At 43.7% G+C, this 18,752-nt stretch overlaps 1 protein-coding gene across 1 annotated transcript in view; it reads right to left on the reverse strand.

Moving 5' to 3' along the window:
• Positions 1 to 11,371, reverse strand: part of LSG1 (large 60S subunit nuclear export GTPase 1) — a 32,976-nt gene extending 21,605 nt beyond the window's left edge. The window contains exons 1-5 of the mRNA XM_026496227.4: positions 11,222 to 11,371; positions 9,602 to 9,728; positions 4,490 to 4,610; positions 4,224 to 4,310; positions 3,617 to 3,703 (exon numbers count right to left, since the gene is read on the reverse strand). Coding sequence (XP_026352012.2) covers positions 3,617 to 3,703; positions 4,224 to 4,310; positions 4,490 to 4,610; positions 9,602 to 9,728; positions 11,222 to 11,320 — 521 coding nt within the window. The 5' untranslated portion in view covers positions 11,321 to 11,371. The remainder of the gene's footprint in view (positions 1 to 3,616; positions 3,704 to 4,223; positions 4,311 to 4,489; positions 4,611 to 9,601; positions 9,729 to 11,221) is intronic.
• Positions 11,372 to 18,752: the final 7,381 nt, after the last annotated feature.

Below are 18,752 nucleotides of genomic sequence, written 5' to 3' on the forward strand. Positions count from 1 at the left end.
TTCTCTTGCTGTTACATGTCCGAGAGAGCCTCTGATATTTCATTGTTAAAGCTTCAACTGTATCTTCTAGTAAACTCTCCTGGTGAGGCAAAAAGAGTATTCCAAATACTTCAGTCCAAGGTGGGGTCTAATGTATACTCAGTACCTAATCTACACTGGCGTTCAGGCCTCAAAAGAAAGCTAATAAATCACTTCCTGACAGCTGCCACTATCAAAGCCTGTATCTTAGTCAAACCCAGGGCTGATGAGACAAAGCACACATCCAGCAAATCAACATCCACCAGTTCCAGCAATGCGTTTAAATGGCCAAAATACAAGACAGGGAAGTTGCCACAACCGAAGCAGGAATGAGGAGTCCAACTTCTTTTGTCACATGGAAGATGCAGCAATAAGAAAACTTTCTGCAGCGGACAGCAAGTTCCTCAGAGCCCTCACGCACGTAGAGGGGACCACAGCAGCCGAGCGCTGCAAGAATAAATCTCCCACTTCTCCGGGAGGGTCCTCCTTTCATTCTGCCCCCGTGGCTAGCAGAGATGCTCTCAGGGCCAGCTGCCACTGGAGGGAAATAAGCTGCAGACGTGCTCACAGCAGTCTCCTAAAAACCCATGTGTGGTTAGCCTGTTCTGAGGTAATGCTGATGCAACTAGGCTGGACACGGAGGACATGTATTAAATCAAGTTCACCGTTTAAGGCAGGGCTTTGACAATCAAAGTGCATTTTCTTTCAGAATAGTTAAATTTCCAGCATAAGACTGTGATTCAGGGGAACTCACAGACTTGCTAATTAATGACAAATTGTTAAGTTCTCTAATTAAGTGGGTCCCGGTATCTCCTCCTTAAGGTAGTCTCTACCACTTTCAAACTGTGAGGATTTAACAGTAAATGCAACAGTGACTGCAAAAACACGGACAAAGCCTAATAAACTAAAATTGCAAGGTCCACAAACATCAGGTCTACCCGCAAACAAGCAGACACCGGTAAGAAAAGACAAACTTAAGACCGCTTGCTCCGTGTGCTGCCCGAGGCTGCAGAGCAAACTGCTGACCATGTACCAGGAAAGGCTTCCGCAGCACAATAGTGCCTTCTCTTCCTGGAATACAGCGTACTGCCCTCAGCGCCCCCGCGCTTCCTGCATTTCAATGACAGGGTATACATCAAATCTTTTCCAATAACTACGCTTGAAATTAAAGAGGCAGATGGCTTGGCTAGCCTGTTACCAAACAGGAGACATCTGCTGTACTGCAACACATCACTAAATATTTCCTGTTAAAAAATGTGGCATAGTAGCTTTATTATTAATATTTCTATGTAATTCAGATCCACTTCCATGTGATATAAACTACACACCTTAAGTTACAATACATGCTCTCTTTTATAAACAGAGAAATACCTCATAATAAAAGTACAGAGCAAGGAACACTATAATTGAAGTGAGGAGTTTCAACAAGTACAGGCTCCCTCTAGGGAAACCAGTAGCTTATTTAGGGACATAAAAAGTGTGTAAAGGGCCTTTCTGTCAAATGTGAAATGAACACATATACTTCCCTCTCAAAACCTATACAAATGAAAGCAAACTTTGAAGCTCACTAGAACAGAGAGAAAGAACAGCAACTGCGACACAGCAGCCCAGTCTAGAAGCAAGCCTGTTCATGCTCCCGCCCCGAGGGAGCAGATGAAAAGCATGAGATGAAGGTCTCTAGGCAAGGGTGAAGCGTAGGGCTGAAATCAACCTGAATGAGGAGCTCTTAGGTCTCCTCCCCTGTTCCAATCAACCAGGCAACTACACCCCCTCAATCTCCTACCCCAATGGCAGAAGGCTAGGGTTTATTATGGAGAAAATGAACCTGAGAGGCTGCAGAATTGGGACCTCAAGCACAGAAGAGCATGGGAAAAAGGTACCATACTGAAAAAGGGCAGATTAAACAAGTCTACATACCAAGTGGAGAAAATGCGCAAGCTCTTTGCATTATACCACCACACCTTTAGCCATGTTCTTGGCAGGAGACCGTTCTTCTCTTTAAGAAACTGACTGGCTCTAGGAAAAATCCCTATAGATCCTAACATCTTGGGGTATTCCAACAAAATAAAATTGATCCCTACTTGGTCCTGTACAGTGAAGTCCACCAGATGGCAAATTCCACCCAAACAGGTGTTCCTGTCAATCAGCATATTATAATGCTTCATTCTTAAATATGACCACACTGGGGCGCCTGGATGGCTCAGTCGGTTAAGCATCTGCCTTCAGCTCAGGTCATGCATGATCCCAGGGTCTTGTGATCAAGCCCTGCATTGGGCTCCCTGCTCAGGGGAGGAGCCTGCTTCTCCCTCTCCCTATGCCCTTCTCCCCTGCTTATGCTCTCTCTCTCAAATAAATAAACAAGAATCTTAAAAAAAAATATGAACAGACAACAAACATCACTTGATATCTGAGGAAGGCCTCTTACATAAAAGTCAGAAACCAGAATAAATGGAAAAAAGAAAAAAAGGAACGGAGAGGAAATACAGACCCTATATAGGAAGTAGGACAAAACCTAAAATCAAAAAAAAAAACCAACAAAAAAAACCAAAAAAAACCCCAACGAACAGAAAAAAAAAAAAACCCAATACTGTGAAATATGCAGATGGGGGCGTTCCAAGGCCAGGTTTCAATATGTTAAACCTTGTTACCATTTCTCTTTGGAAGCAGCAGTACACATCTTCAACTGCTCAAGAGGGCCTGAAGAAGAGATCCACTGTGCTCTACAGAAGTTCCCCAGGACAATCAGTGGGTCTTCCCAAGCCTCATTCAAGTATAACTGAATCAAAAGGCCCTGCACTGAGTCTGGGAATCAGCAGCAAGCTTCTACTTTTTTCAGGCTTAGAGATTTGCCTTGTTACTCTGAGCTCCCCATGGCCCAGCCCAACAGCCTTCTCTCTGCCCCTGTGGGAGCAGGGTGGGGAAGGAATGTAAGTGACTTAAAAAAAAAAAAAAAAAAAAAAACCTGAGAAATAATCCACATATCATAAAATTAATCCTTTTAAAAGTAACCATTCAGTAGTTTTTAGTATATTCGCAAAGTTGTGCAACCATCACCCATTACAATTAAAACAAATCACTCCTGGATTCCCCCCATCCTTGTCAGCTGCTCCTTCCTCTGTTCTAACTCAGCCCACTGCCTTTCTATCTAACACAGCAGGAATCACACTCTGGATTTACTACGTACTGATGATCTGAGTGCAAAGACTGCACTTCATTCCTGTGACCCTCATGCCTCCCCCACAACATATTTTCTCTTTGCAAACAGACATCTACCTCCCTTTCACAACCATATTTTCCATATGTCCAATAGGAATCAACAGACATTTGTTAAAATAACTGTAGGTACTTCAGAACCCATCTTACAGAAAATGTTCACCATTCTTACCCACTTAACAACATGTTCACCTCATCAAAAAAAAATCTATACATTGAAAGAAATATAGTATCACACTTTCAGTTTTTATAATTCTCAAGAGCCATTTGCACAGCTTAATCCCTGAGCACCCCGGCCCCCGGGGTCTGTGAGCATTCATCAACACCCAAATCTAATATAACACTACTGATGTCTTCATCACACAAAAGGAAAATGGTAACTTACCTTCTCTCAATCACCCTCCAGAGCTGGCGCCAAAAGTCCAAATTTCTTTCAAATGGAGTTAACAGCAATTTTTGTTCCTCTTCTAGCCTGGCTTTAGAATGAAAAGTTTTTATCTTTGCCAGATTATAATCGAAGGTTTCAAGTCGTAGAAACACTCAAATTCATTGCATTGAAAAGTACACAAATATTAACTATCAAACTGTTTTTATCACTTTCTCCTAGTCAATATGAAAATCAAATTTGAAATTTTATACTTAATCTATTTAAGTCCTAGATGTTCATCCCACAAAATGACATTTCTCCCACACACCTCCTTCTGGAAGAATGCTCGAGAGAGCGGTGATCAACTCCAGGGTGACTAATGGCTAGAGAAGGGTATGAGGGAGAGAAGGCCAGGAATGGAGTGTAGTAATCAATTTACCATCTCTGTGCAAAGATGCACACGTACCAAGTAATGCTGGTCACACACAGAATTTGCACTTGAAAGAAGAAATCTACCATTTCCTTTTTAAAAGAATCAAGCCTTCAAAATGCAAACAGCAATGCAAACACACCAAAAGCCAGGCTCAGAATTTCAAGACAAATCTTCATATATTCTAACACTCACCGGACAAGCTGACGTCTCCATTCTAGAAAGTTATCTTTCTCTGCCTGTTTGAGTTCTTCTGGACTAGTGTTTTTGTCCCACTTTGGTCTGAAACAACCATAAAGAAAAAAAAAAATTCCAAGTGAGTTAACCAAAATAAAACAGATTTGGATTTAATAACGGCAGCTGAGAAAAGGAAACAGGAAAAAAGAGAACACCAAATAAAAAATGTTATATTCAGGAGTCTTTTTATGCCTTGTACTGTCCTACATTCTTGCTCAACTCACCTTCGTGGTACACTCAAGAACTGTTTGTTTTCTTCCTGGAGTTTCTTAATTCTCTGGCTCTCCTCAAAAGACAGCAGTCCAGTTCTAGCCTCAGGACGCACAAACTTGAGATTAAGCTTCTCTGTTTAGAGAAAAGAAAGTACTGTAACTGAAGTGGCAATCTAGACAAGTGGATACTGGTCATTACTTAGAAAATGAAAAATGCAGCACCGAAAACAGAATTTGAGCTTTCTTGATGCAGATGCCTCCAGCCTTGGATAAATAATTTCCAAGTGAAGTTATCTACCAAAAAAAGAAGGAAAGAAAAAGATCTTTCCCAAAGCTTTCAAAAGGCCAATCATTTTTTCAAATACTAATTTTATAAAACTCCATATACTGAATGCATTTCAAGGAAACAGCAGCAGTAAGACTGTAAAGATTCAGTACAACCAATCTCATTTTACATATGAGGAATAACTGTCATCCAATGGGAGTGGGTAGGGAAGCAAAGATTCAGCAAAGAGACTCGCTCCAGTTCAAACTGATGAACGACTACACAGCCATCGTTTATGTAGGATGTTTATAATGAATGCCCACAATTAATGCTACATAACAATTCAAAGGAATAATAAAAAAAAAAAAGCCATGTCCTTGTACGAACTACGGAGACCTGTGCTCTAGGGCTCTACCCCTCTCAGGTTGTTCTAGGTCTACTTCACCGCAGAGCCACCTAGTCTCCATGGACTAGAGAGAGAAGTGCCAGAAGAACTGGCATCGAGAAGCCAGTTAAGCTTCTTACCTAACTGCTAAGGAAAGGTCCTATTCAAACAGAATACCTTCAGCAATGCTCCTCTTGACCTTTAAGCAGACCAGGCTGCTACCCTTGTCAGAGACCACCATCACCATCTAGGACCTCAGTCTGCACGGTCCAGTAACCTAGAGGACAGTCCACCCAACCACTATTCTCATTCACGCCATCCTCAACCGATAGTCAAAAAACCCCCCCTCGAGCCCTGTATCTGGTAATTCTTTCACAGAATTCCTCCTTCCAATGGTGCTCTCCCACCTGATGTTCCCACTTTGCTTTGTCCAACCTCTGTACATGCCTCTAGACCCTTGATTCTTTCCTTTTCTACCAGTCCCTCATCCAGCTCATGGCTTCATTTCTTTCCCTATTTGGCCAAAACCACATGGTACAACCACTCTCCAACTAAACATCAAAATTCCTTACCCCGCAGCACCCACCGCCAAAGGTCCCAACCTTAGATAAAGCCAACTATCCATTCTCATCTCATTTCAGTAGCACTGCTCTGAGGGCTGCTGCAAATAACATAATAATGCAGCCATTGGCTCTGAACTGTTTTTACTCACAACACTTCTGACACCAAATGGGCACATCTTCCCACACCAGCAACGTGTTCTCCAACTCTCTGGACAACAAGGGAATGTCCTATGATTCTATTATATTCTGACACTAACTATCAAGAGTTGGTATCAGACTGCATAGGTTTAAAGGCTCGGTCCCACACGACTGCTGCACTTCAGCTACCAAGTCTCTGAAAGGGTTTTTATGGAGGCTTTACTGCATAGGCACATCTGATTAAATCACTGGTTACTGGTGATAAGCCCAAACTCTAGCAGCTCTTCTGAAGTCCTGATAATTCCACCCCTCTAATCACAGGGTTGGTTCCTACTGCAACCAGCCCCCTGCAGAAGCTACCTAGGGCCCACAAGTAACCCCATTAGCATCAACTCAGGAATGGTTGTAAGGGGCTAATAACGAATAACATAAGACACTCCTCTCACCCCTGACTTAGGAAGTTACAAACAAGGGTGTTAGAAGCTCCAGTTACCAAGAACCAGGGGTGAAGACAAAATAGCACATCACACTTACTCTTCAGTAGCTGAAAATAAAGAGTACTACCTGTGTCATCTTTTAAAAATAAAGAGTTCCCAAAGAACATTTAGCATTTCTTATTATTCTTATTATTCTGCACTCCTCTGTAAGGTCAGGGACCCATCTGAAAACTTATTTAAAAACCACTTACCATCAACCCACCCAAAAACATGCATTCTCTCTCTCTTTCTCTCTCTCTCTCTCACACACACACACACACAAATCTGGCATGCAATCTGTAGGGTTCACACAGACAAGTGAAATGTGCAGTTTCCAGGTTAATAATCCCTGTCCCTGTGTGTCCAGTAGTGTCTGCAGGCTACAGAAAACTGAAACAAAATCCTATCACCTCTACATTATTAAAGGAATGGAAGAGAAGTTTTAATGAGAAATTTTAATGGATTTTTGAAAGTTTTATGAAGGCTTCACTATGTAGGCACGACTGATTAAATCATTGACCCTTAGTAATTAACTCAATCTTCAGTCCCTCTCTCCACCCAGAGGTGGTGCTGAAAAATTCCAAGCCTCTAATTACCACCTAGGTCTGTCTAGAGACCAACCCTCGTCCTGAAGCTATCCTGGGATCCCCAACCACCACTTACGTTATTAGGATACAGAAGGACACTTTTATCATTCCAGAGATCCCAAAAATATATATTAATTATAACACAATTCACACTGTCACTAAAATGTATGGGCTCAACATCAGGTAAGTCCTAGGACTTGCCCCAGAAGGAAGAAAATCCTTCTATATTCTTGGTTCTCTTATTCCCTGAACTGTAACTACATTCCTTTCGGAAGACGGTCGTCTACCTTAATAGAAAAAATGAAGCTGAGATACCCACCATTTCACCTCCTCACCTAGCATTCCTTAATGTGTGTCCCCACCTTCAGCTTCCTTTTGACCCCATTCTAGTCCCATCTCCTTCCAGACTCAAACTTTGTTCCATTTCCTCATTAATCTCTATTTTCCCTTGTTTCTAAAAATTAAAAAAATTTAATTACACAATATATAAACTCTCCTTTTAAAAAAATTCAACAATAAAGGCAAAAACATTCTCTTTGACCAACTCCTAATCTTCTGCCCACCCCTGCAATCTCAGCTCCTTCCCTGGAAATTACTGATCACTTGTGTAGGCCTCCAAATTTTTTCCTAACATACACATAGATATATGGACTGGTTGGATTATTTTTTTTTGTGGGGGATGGGAGGAGAGAAACTCGAGCAGACTCCCTGATGAGTGCAGGACCTAATGCAGGGCTCGCTCTCAAGACCCTGAGATCATGACCTGAGCGAAATCAAGAGTCAGTTGCTTAACTGAACCACCCAGAGGCCCTGGTCAGATTATTTTCTTAATGCAAATGATACCATACATATGCACTATTCCACAACTTGGTCTTTTCATGTGGTAACAGGCCACTGAGATCCTTTGCCTTAGCCACAAATTCACCTCATTCTTTTTAACTGCCATATAGTATTTCATAGTGTGTCTATGCCACGGTTTAGCCATTTGTCCATCTAATGCACATTTAGGTTGTTTCAAGTGTTCATTGTTAAAATACAGCATTATCTGAGACCCTGTCAGAAATGCAAACTCTCAGGCTCAACCCACACCTACTGAATCTCCAGAGGAGGGGCCCAGGAATCTGTTTTCCAGGTAATTCTGATGCTTACTAAAATCTGAGAACCACTGCTCCAGCATAGGTATTGAAAAGTGGAAACACCAGGTCATAAAATATGTACTTTAAATTTTTGATACTGTGAAACCAAATGCTGTATTTTCAACTTCTCCCTCTGTGCTGGCCCTCACCCCATAACCTACACACATGCCGGTATTAACCTTGATTACACACATAAGCACACATGCACACACACACCTCTCCCTGCCATGGTCAAATATCTCACACGAATACAACAAGCTCATGAACTCTACTTCCTCACCTTCGTCTCTCTTTTTCTATGCCCTTTCCTCTCTCCAATGATGGCTCCACCACTCCTCACTCTTCTGCACTTACTCCACCCCTTTCCACAATGTCTGGTTTATTCCGTCTCCCTATTAATCTTGCTCTGATTCTTTGTGCCATCTTCTATTACTACTATTTCAGTCTGGCTTCTCTTGATGAACTAATGTAACTGATCATTCCTCCTTAAAATGCATCAGTGATCTTTCAAAACAATGAAATCTAAAATCATGTTTGACACCTGCTTAAACCTCTTGAAAGATTCCTTTAAAGACCTTATTCTCTCTAGGCTCTAGCCCTTGCCCATCTCCCCAGTGTTTGCTCATCACATCCTGTCCTTGTGTGCTTCAAACACACTCGAGGCCAACTTCTAACCGTTTTCTGAACAAAGTAAGCTGCTGCTCACATGTTAGCTTGAGCCCTCCACCTGCCTGTGTATTCCTCCTGTGTCACCTCACCTGTCCTAATATCTACTCATCCTATGAGACAGCCCCAGCATAAAGCTTTCCTTGACTGGCCCTAGTCGTCCTTTAGATAGAATGAATACTAATTACATCTTTTATGATCCCATTGTTTGCTACAGACTTCTATCATAGCACCTAAAACAAAATTTTGCAGAAACAAAGTTATCTTATTCAACACTGTACTCTTGGTAGCCAATACAATCCTTGAAGAGTAGCTGGGGCCCAATAAGAGCATTTAAATAAATGAATGAATTTGTTAAACAGCACAATAACATTTATAATAAAAGAGCAGTAGAAATAGTTTATAATGCTACCTGTGCCAGGTACTTTTCTAAGTGCTCAGAAGACAGAAAGAAAGACAGAAAACCATGGGGAAAACAGTGACTAAACAAATTACATGCATGGAAAATTCACTATACTGTGTCAACAAGTGCTTTAAAATACAATTCAAATTGCCTACATAACAGCGCAGCATAGGGAGTTGGCTTCTAATAACGGTATCAGAAAACATTTTCTGGAAAATTCTGGTATTGCCCGCCATTATGCTGACTGGTCTTTTTCCTACAAGGGACTGAGTTTCTTGAACTTGATACAATGATGCATAATCTGAAGGTTTTTAGAGCTTAATTAAAAAATGTGGCACATTCTGAACCTCACAGCTTGATAAGACCTTCCCACACTTCTGGGATATTTGCCTTTGGGTTAAAGACAGCCCATTTATGAGTTTAGAGCTTCCAAGCAGACAAATTTGTATCTAGTCAGCAAAAAAGGGTGACCAGTGTCATATGTACTCAGGAATAAACAACTTACCAGCTACGAACTCTGTTCCTGCAAGTTCTGCAGTTGCAAGGAAGTCATCGAGGGAGCTCTGTTCAGTCACTGACTGAAGATTAAGACGACCCCAATCATAGCCATCATTGAGCTCACTTGTGTGCAACTATGAATAAAACACAGGATAATAACACAGCTGTTCTCTTCTGACTTCCGAACAAACTCTAACCTCCCAAAGAACTGTTTTGTGGTCTTGAGGTTGGTGTCAGCCCCTTTAGTCAATGCTAATACTAGTTAACACTTAACTAGTAAACATTCAAACACGACAGGCACTTTCCATTCATTATTTCGTTTAATTTTCAAAACTTTTTGAAATAAATTTTATTGTATCCCTATTTTGCTGACGAGGAAACAGTCTTGAATAGATAAAAATAATTCGCCTATAGTTGCTGCTAATAAATGGTAGACACAGAATTTGAATTCTATGTTGAAAATTTCTGATGGAGACCCACAGTAAAAAATACATGTCACATAGTGACTCAAATGCTGTGATACACACAATGATACAATTCTGTGCCACTCAGTAGAATAATATGGGAAAAAAAGAACACTGAAACAAAGTTGCCTTATCACATGCAATACACTTGGACATTTTGAGTTCTATCTTGTTGGGTTAAAAAGTCACTAGTTGGGACCTACTTAACTGATTCTCAGATGTAATCCAGAGCTTGATAAACACTATTCTAGCTACATGCTCACTACAGATACAAATAAATTTAAAAAATGAAGGTTAAAACAGTAGGTGGTTGGTCGAAGGCCACAGGTCAGCAAAAAAAAAAAAAAAAAAAAAAATCAGAGTAAGGATTAGAATCCAATTCTTAAGAATTCATATTCAATCTTCCTACCACTTCCTAAAGGCCATACTATAACAAGTTCCCTCAAAATCAATGAAAATGATCAGTAATCTAACGTCTAGAGTATCTTGGACCTGAAGACAATGGAAGAGCCCTGTATGCCGTTTATTCTGCGTATGAAATGGCTGGAAATCAGATATCATAGTGGCACGGAGTTAGCACAGGTTCTTACTGAGAACTCAGTGAATCTCAAATACCTAGGCGTGTATCAGAATAACAAACAAAACTCCAACTACTTCATCCATTTTTCAAGGATCCTGAACTTATGTACATCCCTCGGGCCAGGGGCGTATTTGGCCCGCTCACGTTTTGGAGACGCACTGTTCATCTTCCAGCGAAACCGTTAGAGAATAATAAGGATGCAGCAAACATTTGAGTTATTTTGCATTTCTGGTGGCGACCGGCCGCTCTTGGAGAATTCATGCTTTGAACAATACCAAAAGAAGTAGCTTTTATGTTTTGAAACTTTCAAACGCTCCCTACATTCAAGATCCTTCAAGCGCTCCCAACAGCCTCATCATCACGCTAGCCCTCCTTTCCAGCCCCTACCTTTGTGACCTGTGCCTTGCTAGGAGGGCCTGCTTATCGGCCTGACAGGAACTTAAACATATTCCTCTTTCCAAACCTTCATTAGGCGTCACTTTCCCTACACAATTTTCCTGTGACTTTTGACCCCAGGCTTCGCAGCATTCAGACTCTCATAGCTACAAAGAAAGGCTGAGAAACACGGTAAGCTCTGTCTTACCCAAGAGTCGCTGTGACGATGGTTACGGCTCCGCTGAGTCTTCTGGCGGATAAGGGTCCGGCCGAGGGTCCCGGGACCTGCCGCTCTCCGGCGGCCCATCGCAGCACAACCCCCGCGCGAAACCTCCCGGCACCGCACGCGCGTTTTCCGGTATTCAAGAGCTCGGTCCCAGGAAGTGACGTATAAGCTAGCCCAAGTAGCGGAGGCCCGAGTTGAAGAAAAGGCGGAATAACTTGCTCCAAACTGCCCTTCGTATGTCTCTCAATGCCCCTGTTATAGAATATAAATAAGAAAATGGCCCAAGAACCTAATTTCTATAGCTATCTCTAGGGATATCTCAAATATGGATAGAATACTTGAATCAAAACAATGGTATCTTCCAGATTCGTGCGTCGATCTTTAACGTCCGGTGAGGAGCTAAGAGACCTGAAAAACATGGCCGTGCGTAATCCGGGTCCTAGCCCCGCCTCCCAGCTGCTTTTGTCACCAGGAGGCGGAGAAACGGGTGAAAGTTATTTCTGCCCAGCCAAGTGGCGTTGCTTCCTGGCGCTGCTTTTCTGCCTGCGCCTCAAGGTGTGGTCCTAACGCCTTCAAGCCCAGAATCTAAATAGTTTTTGTTTACTTAGTCTTTCCTAGCTGCGAACTGGGGAGAGAAGTCCCTGCCTGGATGGGAGATCGGAATGGAAGCGTGAGCGAAGTTTCCAGAGCTTGGCAAGGTTGCAAGGAGAGCCAACAGGACCTGACTTAAATGCTTTATTATTATTATTTTTTAAAATTCTACTTAGCATTGCATTAAAATTTCCTGTAATTAAAGTGAAAACAGTGAGCCTGCTCCACTCTGCGGCCTGGGCTTTTGGTGCTCACTCCATCGATAATTTCCCAGCGACGGGCATAAGAATGCTGGGTGAGACTTGTGTGGGTGCTGGGCGTTTTGCTTACATTTCATTAATCATGAGAACCACCTCTGTGTTACCGTGCTCAGAGAGGAAGAAGTTTGCTCAAGGCACAGATGGAATATGTATGGTGTCAAACCCCAGATCTCATCAGCTATCGTATATGTTCTGGGAGAAGGGAAGCATGCAGGTCGTTAGTGCGCATTTCAGAACCCAGCGCTTCTCGAACTTGATCATGCCTGTGAATCCTCCCAGGAATCGCGTTAACATGCAGATTCTGATTGATGAGGTCTGGGATGGGGCCGGGGACTCTGTACTTCTAAGAAGCTTCTGGGTGACGCCGATGAAAATGGTCTGGTCCAGGGGCCACATTTTGAATAGCAAGAAGAGTCCACTCCCTTTGGTGCAGGAAGGCACTGGACTAGCTGAAAAGTCAATCACAGCGAGTTAGGAGCATGCCCAGCTGGTACCATATCACCCACCCATTTCTGGATTCCCAGCCCAGATCACGGTGGGCTACCCCTTAATGCTCTTACTGAGCTGGTGTGAACTTAGGGAAACAACCAAGGGATTGATGAAAAGCCATGTAGTTGTTGGCAAGGCTTCCGGAAGTCAGTGACCAAAGTTCAGTGAAGGAATGAATCAGAATGTGTTTTCTCCCACTTCCCTACATAGAAACAGTTTATCTTTAAATACTCCATACTCTCCATAGTAAAATATGGGAAAGAGTAAATTGACAGTCCCTGGAATTCTCTTGAAGCTTAGTGGTTAAAAATAAAACTAACTCATAAAAGTAAGATCATATGGATTTTACATTCTATGAACAACAGTAGATTATATATATAAAGAAACCTGACATCCATTCCTAGAACTCAATCAGGAATCTGGGATTGCACCCTTGTTTCCTTTTCCAGATTTTGTCATCCCCAGAGATTTAGAGAAAGCAAGCAGTTTGGGTTTCTATTGTCATTCTTCTCATGGGCTCCAAAAAATCTTAACCAAGTAAAGTGATAATTTAATCGAAACTAGTAGAGAGTCAATCAGACACTGACATTGTAGGATTACAATAGCAGCAACTATTCTTAGCTGACAAATAAGTAAGGCATAAATAATTCTAATATTTCTCTCAAGACATTTCTCAACTCTATCACTGAAAAAGAACTATCCAAGCTCAGTTTTCTTATTTGTTTAATGGGATAATAATAATCCCTGTCCTGCAGAGGTAGCAAATGAGATAATGCTGAAAGATCATTGCCTAGTAGTTCATAGTAGTTTCCACAACCGAACAGTTTCTTTGCCCAACAACTGCATGATGCAGGTAAAAATCCACATGTATAATTGATCCATGTTGTGGGATTATGAGACTAGTTCATTGAGAAGAAGGAGGAAGGCAATTGAGGGTGCTGATGAGGCAAGATTATGGGTTCCAGATTGAGAGCAAAAAGTGAGATTGAGTGGGGAGTGATGATGGTGGTGGTGAAGGGTGGAGCGCCATGCTGGCTGCAGACCAAGTGTGGGGTGTTGCAAAGATGAATCAGCCCAGGTTCCTGCCCTCCGACCATAGAAGCCATTCCACCCACACACTTCGGGGAACGACACAACCCAGCCAAACTCCTCTCTTCACTTTGTCACGACAGTGGAAATGCTCTTCCACCAGGGCTGTGTCTCAAAACTGGGCAGATCCTCCTGATTCCCCACGTAGCTGAGCTCTTCTGATGAAGCCAACAGGGTCTGCACAGCTGACCTCTGGAGGAGGTTGCATTGATTTTGATTCATATCCAGCTTCCAAATAGCAACAGAGAGTGAGTGTTCCTCATTGACGGTGTTGCATAATACTTAATTTACCGTGGCTAAACAAACGTGGTTGCAAACCCTGAAACCCACACCCAGGAACGAATTTTGGAGTGGCTTTCTGCTCTCCATCTCCACACTGCTGTGCCTTCCTGGGCTCCACATCTGTCTGGGGAGGGAGATGGGAGAGTGGGCGGGTTTCTGTTTTTCCTTTTCACCCCTTAGCCAAAAATGGGGCAGTGGCAGAAACCCTGTTCCAAGGCAAGCTTGCAGCCTTACTCCTCCCTCTCACCGGTTCTCTGCAGCACCTCGTTCCATCAGGACAGGAAAGCAGTTCGCACGAGGCTGAGGGTTGTGAAGATAGAAGCCTGGCAGTCTCTGCAGCCACTCAATCAGCAAGGAAAGCTCCCTTCGATTATCTGCCGCTCTCAATTTATCCCTGTTGAAAATGGGTGGATTTTCACCCATGAGTGAGTGTCAAAAATTTAGCAGCCCTTTATTTGTGGTTATTGTAAGTGACTAACTTAAATCACCTCAACCAAACATGGATTGTCCGCTGGCACAAGTCATTCTGTGTGCAATGAAAAGTGTAAAAGACATTTTGCTTTGGTCATAAAGGCTACAAGAGTCTATATATATTATATTAGAACCTATGAATTTCCCCCAAACTTTTGTAGTTTTCTTTTTTAAGAATGTGTTTGTTTGTTTGTTTGTTTGTTTGTTTATTTAAGAGCGACAGGGTGAGAGCGAGAGCGAGAGAGAGAGAGAGAGAGAGAGAGCAGGGGAAGGAGCAGAGGGAGAGGGACAAGCAGATTCTGCTAAGCATGGAGCCCAACTGGGGGCTTGATCCCAGGACCTTGAGATCATGACCTGAGCGGAAGTAAAGAGTCAGACACTCAACTGACTGAGTCACCCAGGTGCCCCCACAACTCTTGTAGTTTTATGTGGAATATCCAGGGTCTTTTACTCACAGATGACTTCGTAATTATTCTTTTCCTCACGATAGTCAAGTGAGAAAGGGAACTTGTGTTTTTTTGAACTTTTCTTCTGTACTCATTAAACAATAACTCCACATTCCCACCTTATGCATTTGTTTTTCTTTTTTGGGGAGGGAGGGTCAGAGGGAGAGAGAGAATCTGAAGCAGGCTCCATGCCTGCCCGGGGCGGAGCCCAACTCAGGGGCTCGATCTCACAATTCTGAGATCAGGACCTGAGCTGAAATCAAGAATCAGACGCCTAACCAACTGAGCCACCCAGGTGCCCCTATTTTTCTGAACTTTTAGTTGTGGAAATTGAGACCCAATAAAGTGAAGCAAAGTAAAGGAGAGTAGAAGTAGAATTAATAACGACCAACTCTAAAATCTGCAGCTAGAAAGTGCCAGGCTTTTCTCATTCATTCATTCATTCATTCATTCACTCATTCATGGCTAGGCTCCAGGGATTCAGCATTGGACAAACACCCAGTCCCTGTGAGCTTAAATTTGAGTGGTTGTCAGCCTGCAGAGGGACTCATCCAAGGTTAAATAGCTCAGGTCAGTGGTGGAGCCACGAACCACACCACCGGTTAGATCCTGCTTTCCCAGAATGGCCTTCTGACCACTTCCCTTAAATCACTCTAATAAATACACTAAGAAGTGTTAGCATGTCAACTTGGATGCTGAGGGAATGAGAAAAAAGCAAAGGAAGTGTGACTAGCCTTGGGAGTGGGGACTCCAAGGGTATGTGGGGGCCATTTCTATTTATGTGAAGGACTGTTACAGGGAAGGGAGGGAAGATTGCTCTGAGTAGACACAATGCAAGCAGAACTAGAACAAATGGGTTGAAGCTACAGAGTTACAACTTTAGTTTTAATTTGTTTGAACCTTCTTACGATCAGAGTGGTTCAAAGATGGAGCGGACAGCTTATATGATAGTGAGCTCCCTGCCACCAGGGGTATTCGAGCAAAGGTTATATAACCAAATGTCAGGATGTTTAAAGCAGGTTCATGCTCCAAGGTGGGGGTTGGAGTAGATGATCACTAAGATGCTTAATGGACTTCTTACCCTGAGAGATTTCCTCCCTCTTCACACTACCCTACGTCACCCCAGTATTTGACATAATAGGGCAACAGATGGTCTCAGAAAAGGTGCTCAGGCTGGCAGTAACAGGGCAGTGCCTTCACCATGTAGCTTGGGGAGAAGATGACATCCTGCCCTGCTTGTCATGTGAAGGTTGAGGGCACTGTGAACCACCATCTAGCAAATTCAGTCATCATTAGTTACAAATGCTATTATCACACATAAAAATGTTCAAGGGCTAGGTTTTTGTTTCAAAGCTAGCCATGCAGGGGCTAGTGAGTTCTCCTCCTTCCAACTTCAGAGGGGACAAACCAATCTGGCTCCTGCCTCTGGTGGCACCGGTGAGAAAGGCTCGCTCGTAAGGCTCAAGGTTTCGCTTCTTTTGACATCTTTCTCTTGCCTTTGCTTTTCTGCCTGGGCGTTGTCTGGGCAGCAGATGCTGTAGGCAAGCAGTCCATGAAAGAAGGGGCATCATGGCCAGCATGGGCCACAGGGTGACCTCGGGAGTTTGTAGGTGTCTGACTTGTTTATTGTTCCTCTGTCATTCCTGCAATTTCCTGTCATGGCCTCCGTTTTCAGTTGAATGGTGTATCTCAAAAAGATATAGTCTTAACCCTGGATACTTGTGGATGTGGCCGTATTTGGAAAGAGGGTCTTTAGAGATGTAATCAAGTGGAGATGAGGTCATACTGAATTAGGGTGGGTCCTAACGCAATAATGTGTTTTTATAAGAAGATACAAATTTGGACACACACAGAAAACACAGGGCGTGGGCAGGGGGACAGCACATGAGGACAGACGCAGAGAGTCTATGAGTTAAGGAATGCATGGATTGCTGGCAAGTGCCCGAAGCTAAGAGGAGTCAAGGAAGGATGCTTCTTTCTTTTGGCCTCCGGAATTGTGAGAAAAAGTTTCTGTTGTCATAAGCCACCTGTTTATGGGAATTTGTGGTGGTGGCCCTAGGAAACCCATACAGCCTCCTGCCATCTCAGCACTGGAAGGGAATTTGCTCAGCTCACAAACTGGGAGGCCAGGGCCCAGAGAGGGGCAGCATCTGGGACTCTCAGTGAGGCAGGGTGGGGATGTGGGTATCTGAGCTCTGGCTCTGATCACAGCGAGTCTCTGCTCAAATGCCCAGTGACTCACCGCAGCTTGGGAAATGCCTCCACCTACCATTCAAGGCCCTCCAGAGCCAGGGTCCGACCTGACTCGCACACAAAGAGCTAGGCTTTGGCACTCTTAGGCCCGTTTCTTAACTCCTCCAAGCCTCAGTCCTTTCCCTCTAGTGAAGAGAACATCGCGGACCTCACCACACTCTAATGAGACTGAAACATCTGGAAGGACCCAAAGCATAACACAGTGTGTGACACCAGGAGGTGCTCAGTATGCTTGAGTGCCCTGCTTTGGGCCCAGTTGTGTAGTGCTGAACACTAAGCTCCTTCTACACGGGCCATTTTCTCCCTCTGGACTTCCATCCCCTGTCTCTGTCCACAGCAACCTGCTCGTCCTCCTGTGGAGCAAAAAGCCTACCCCCTCCTTGGTAAGTGCCCTGGTGTCCTCACTGTTGGCGGTGCTTTTTCCCTCTGAGCCCCCAGTGCTTTGTGTCAAGCTCAGCCTGGGATAGCTCAGCTCGCACTTACCTGCACCTCTATCTCCTCTCCCACAACGTACTGAAAGTACGTCCTCGAGTTCTTTCTGAATCCATGGATACGGGACAATAACCTCCTGAAAGGTGAGACCAAGTGCATCTCCCCAGCACCTAGTGGGGACAGGCCAGTGCCCTTAACATCTGTGATGGAATAGCTGTTACTTGGCCAGCTGATTTGCATAGGCTCGCTAAAGATGCGCCAGGCCGCCATGCCCAGAGAGAAGTTCCAAACAAGAGACAAACGAAAACACAGGTTGCATAATATCCTTTCTCAATGTGAAAACCCCCAAGCATTTACCATACACATTTGCTTTCATCGGTACTTCTTTACGCTATTTCCTGTAAAACAAGAAGTATTATAACTCTCCTTGTTTTTGAAGTGAAAACCCCCGAGAGATGAAGGGTCACCGGGCAGAGCGAAGGAGCCCAGTGGGCCACCAGATCTCACAGACCTGGGTGTGATCTTGACCGCTAGAGAGACCAAAGTCTCACTGTGTAAATCCCATGACAGTCATGCTTGACTCTAACCTCTTTGGTGGCAGTGACAGCCAGTAACAAGGGGACTTTCCATTAAGGGGCCCCGTGAGTGGCAGCTTAGGTTATGGGGGGAAGTGTTTGGTTGATGAGGGCTGAGCCTGCCCAGTCTACCAAATGAAGTCATGAGGCCCCCAAACATAGCCCTTCACAGAAGGGGAGAGGGAGCAGGGCATGTGCTCTGCATATTCGTGTATTTAAAAAGTCTCTGGCCTTATGTTTAGCTGAAGGAGAGAGCCTTGAATTGAGATCCAGGCCACGTGGGTCCTAATCTGGGCTTGACTGCTAAATACCGGTATAGCCATGCATGTGCACTCTTGGGACCTCAGTTTCCTCATCTGTGGAACCAGGACAGGGAGGTGACTAGATTGTCCTGAAGGGGGTCATCTGGATGGCTCAGTGGGTTGAGCATCCGACCTTCGATTTTGGCTTAGGTTCTGATCTTAGGGTGGTGGGATCGAGCCCTCTGTCGGGCTCCATGCTCAGCACGGAGTCTGCTTGTCCCCCCCCCCCCACAAATAAATAGATAAATAAAATCTTAAAAAAAAAAAAGACTGTCCTGAAGGGCCTTCCAGTTCTGACAGCTTGTGTTTATGATAGTTCAATT

The sequence above is a fragment of the Ursus arctos genome, unplaced genomic scaffold (genome assembly GCF_023065955.2).
Source record: "Ursus arctos isolate Adak ecotype North America unplaced genomic scaffold, UrsArc2.0 scaffold_4, whole genome shotgun sequence".
NCBI lineage: Eukaryota > Metazoa > Chordata > Mammalia > Carnivora > Ursidae > Ursus > Ursus arctos.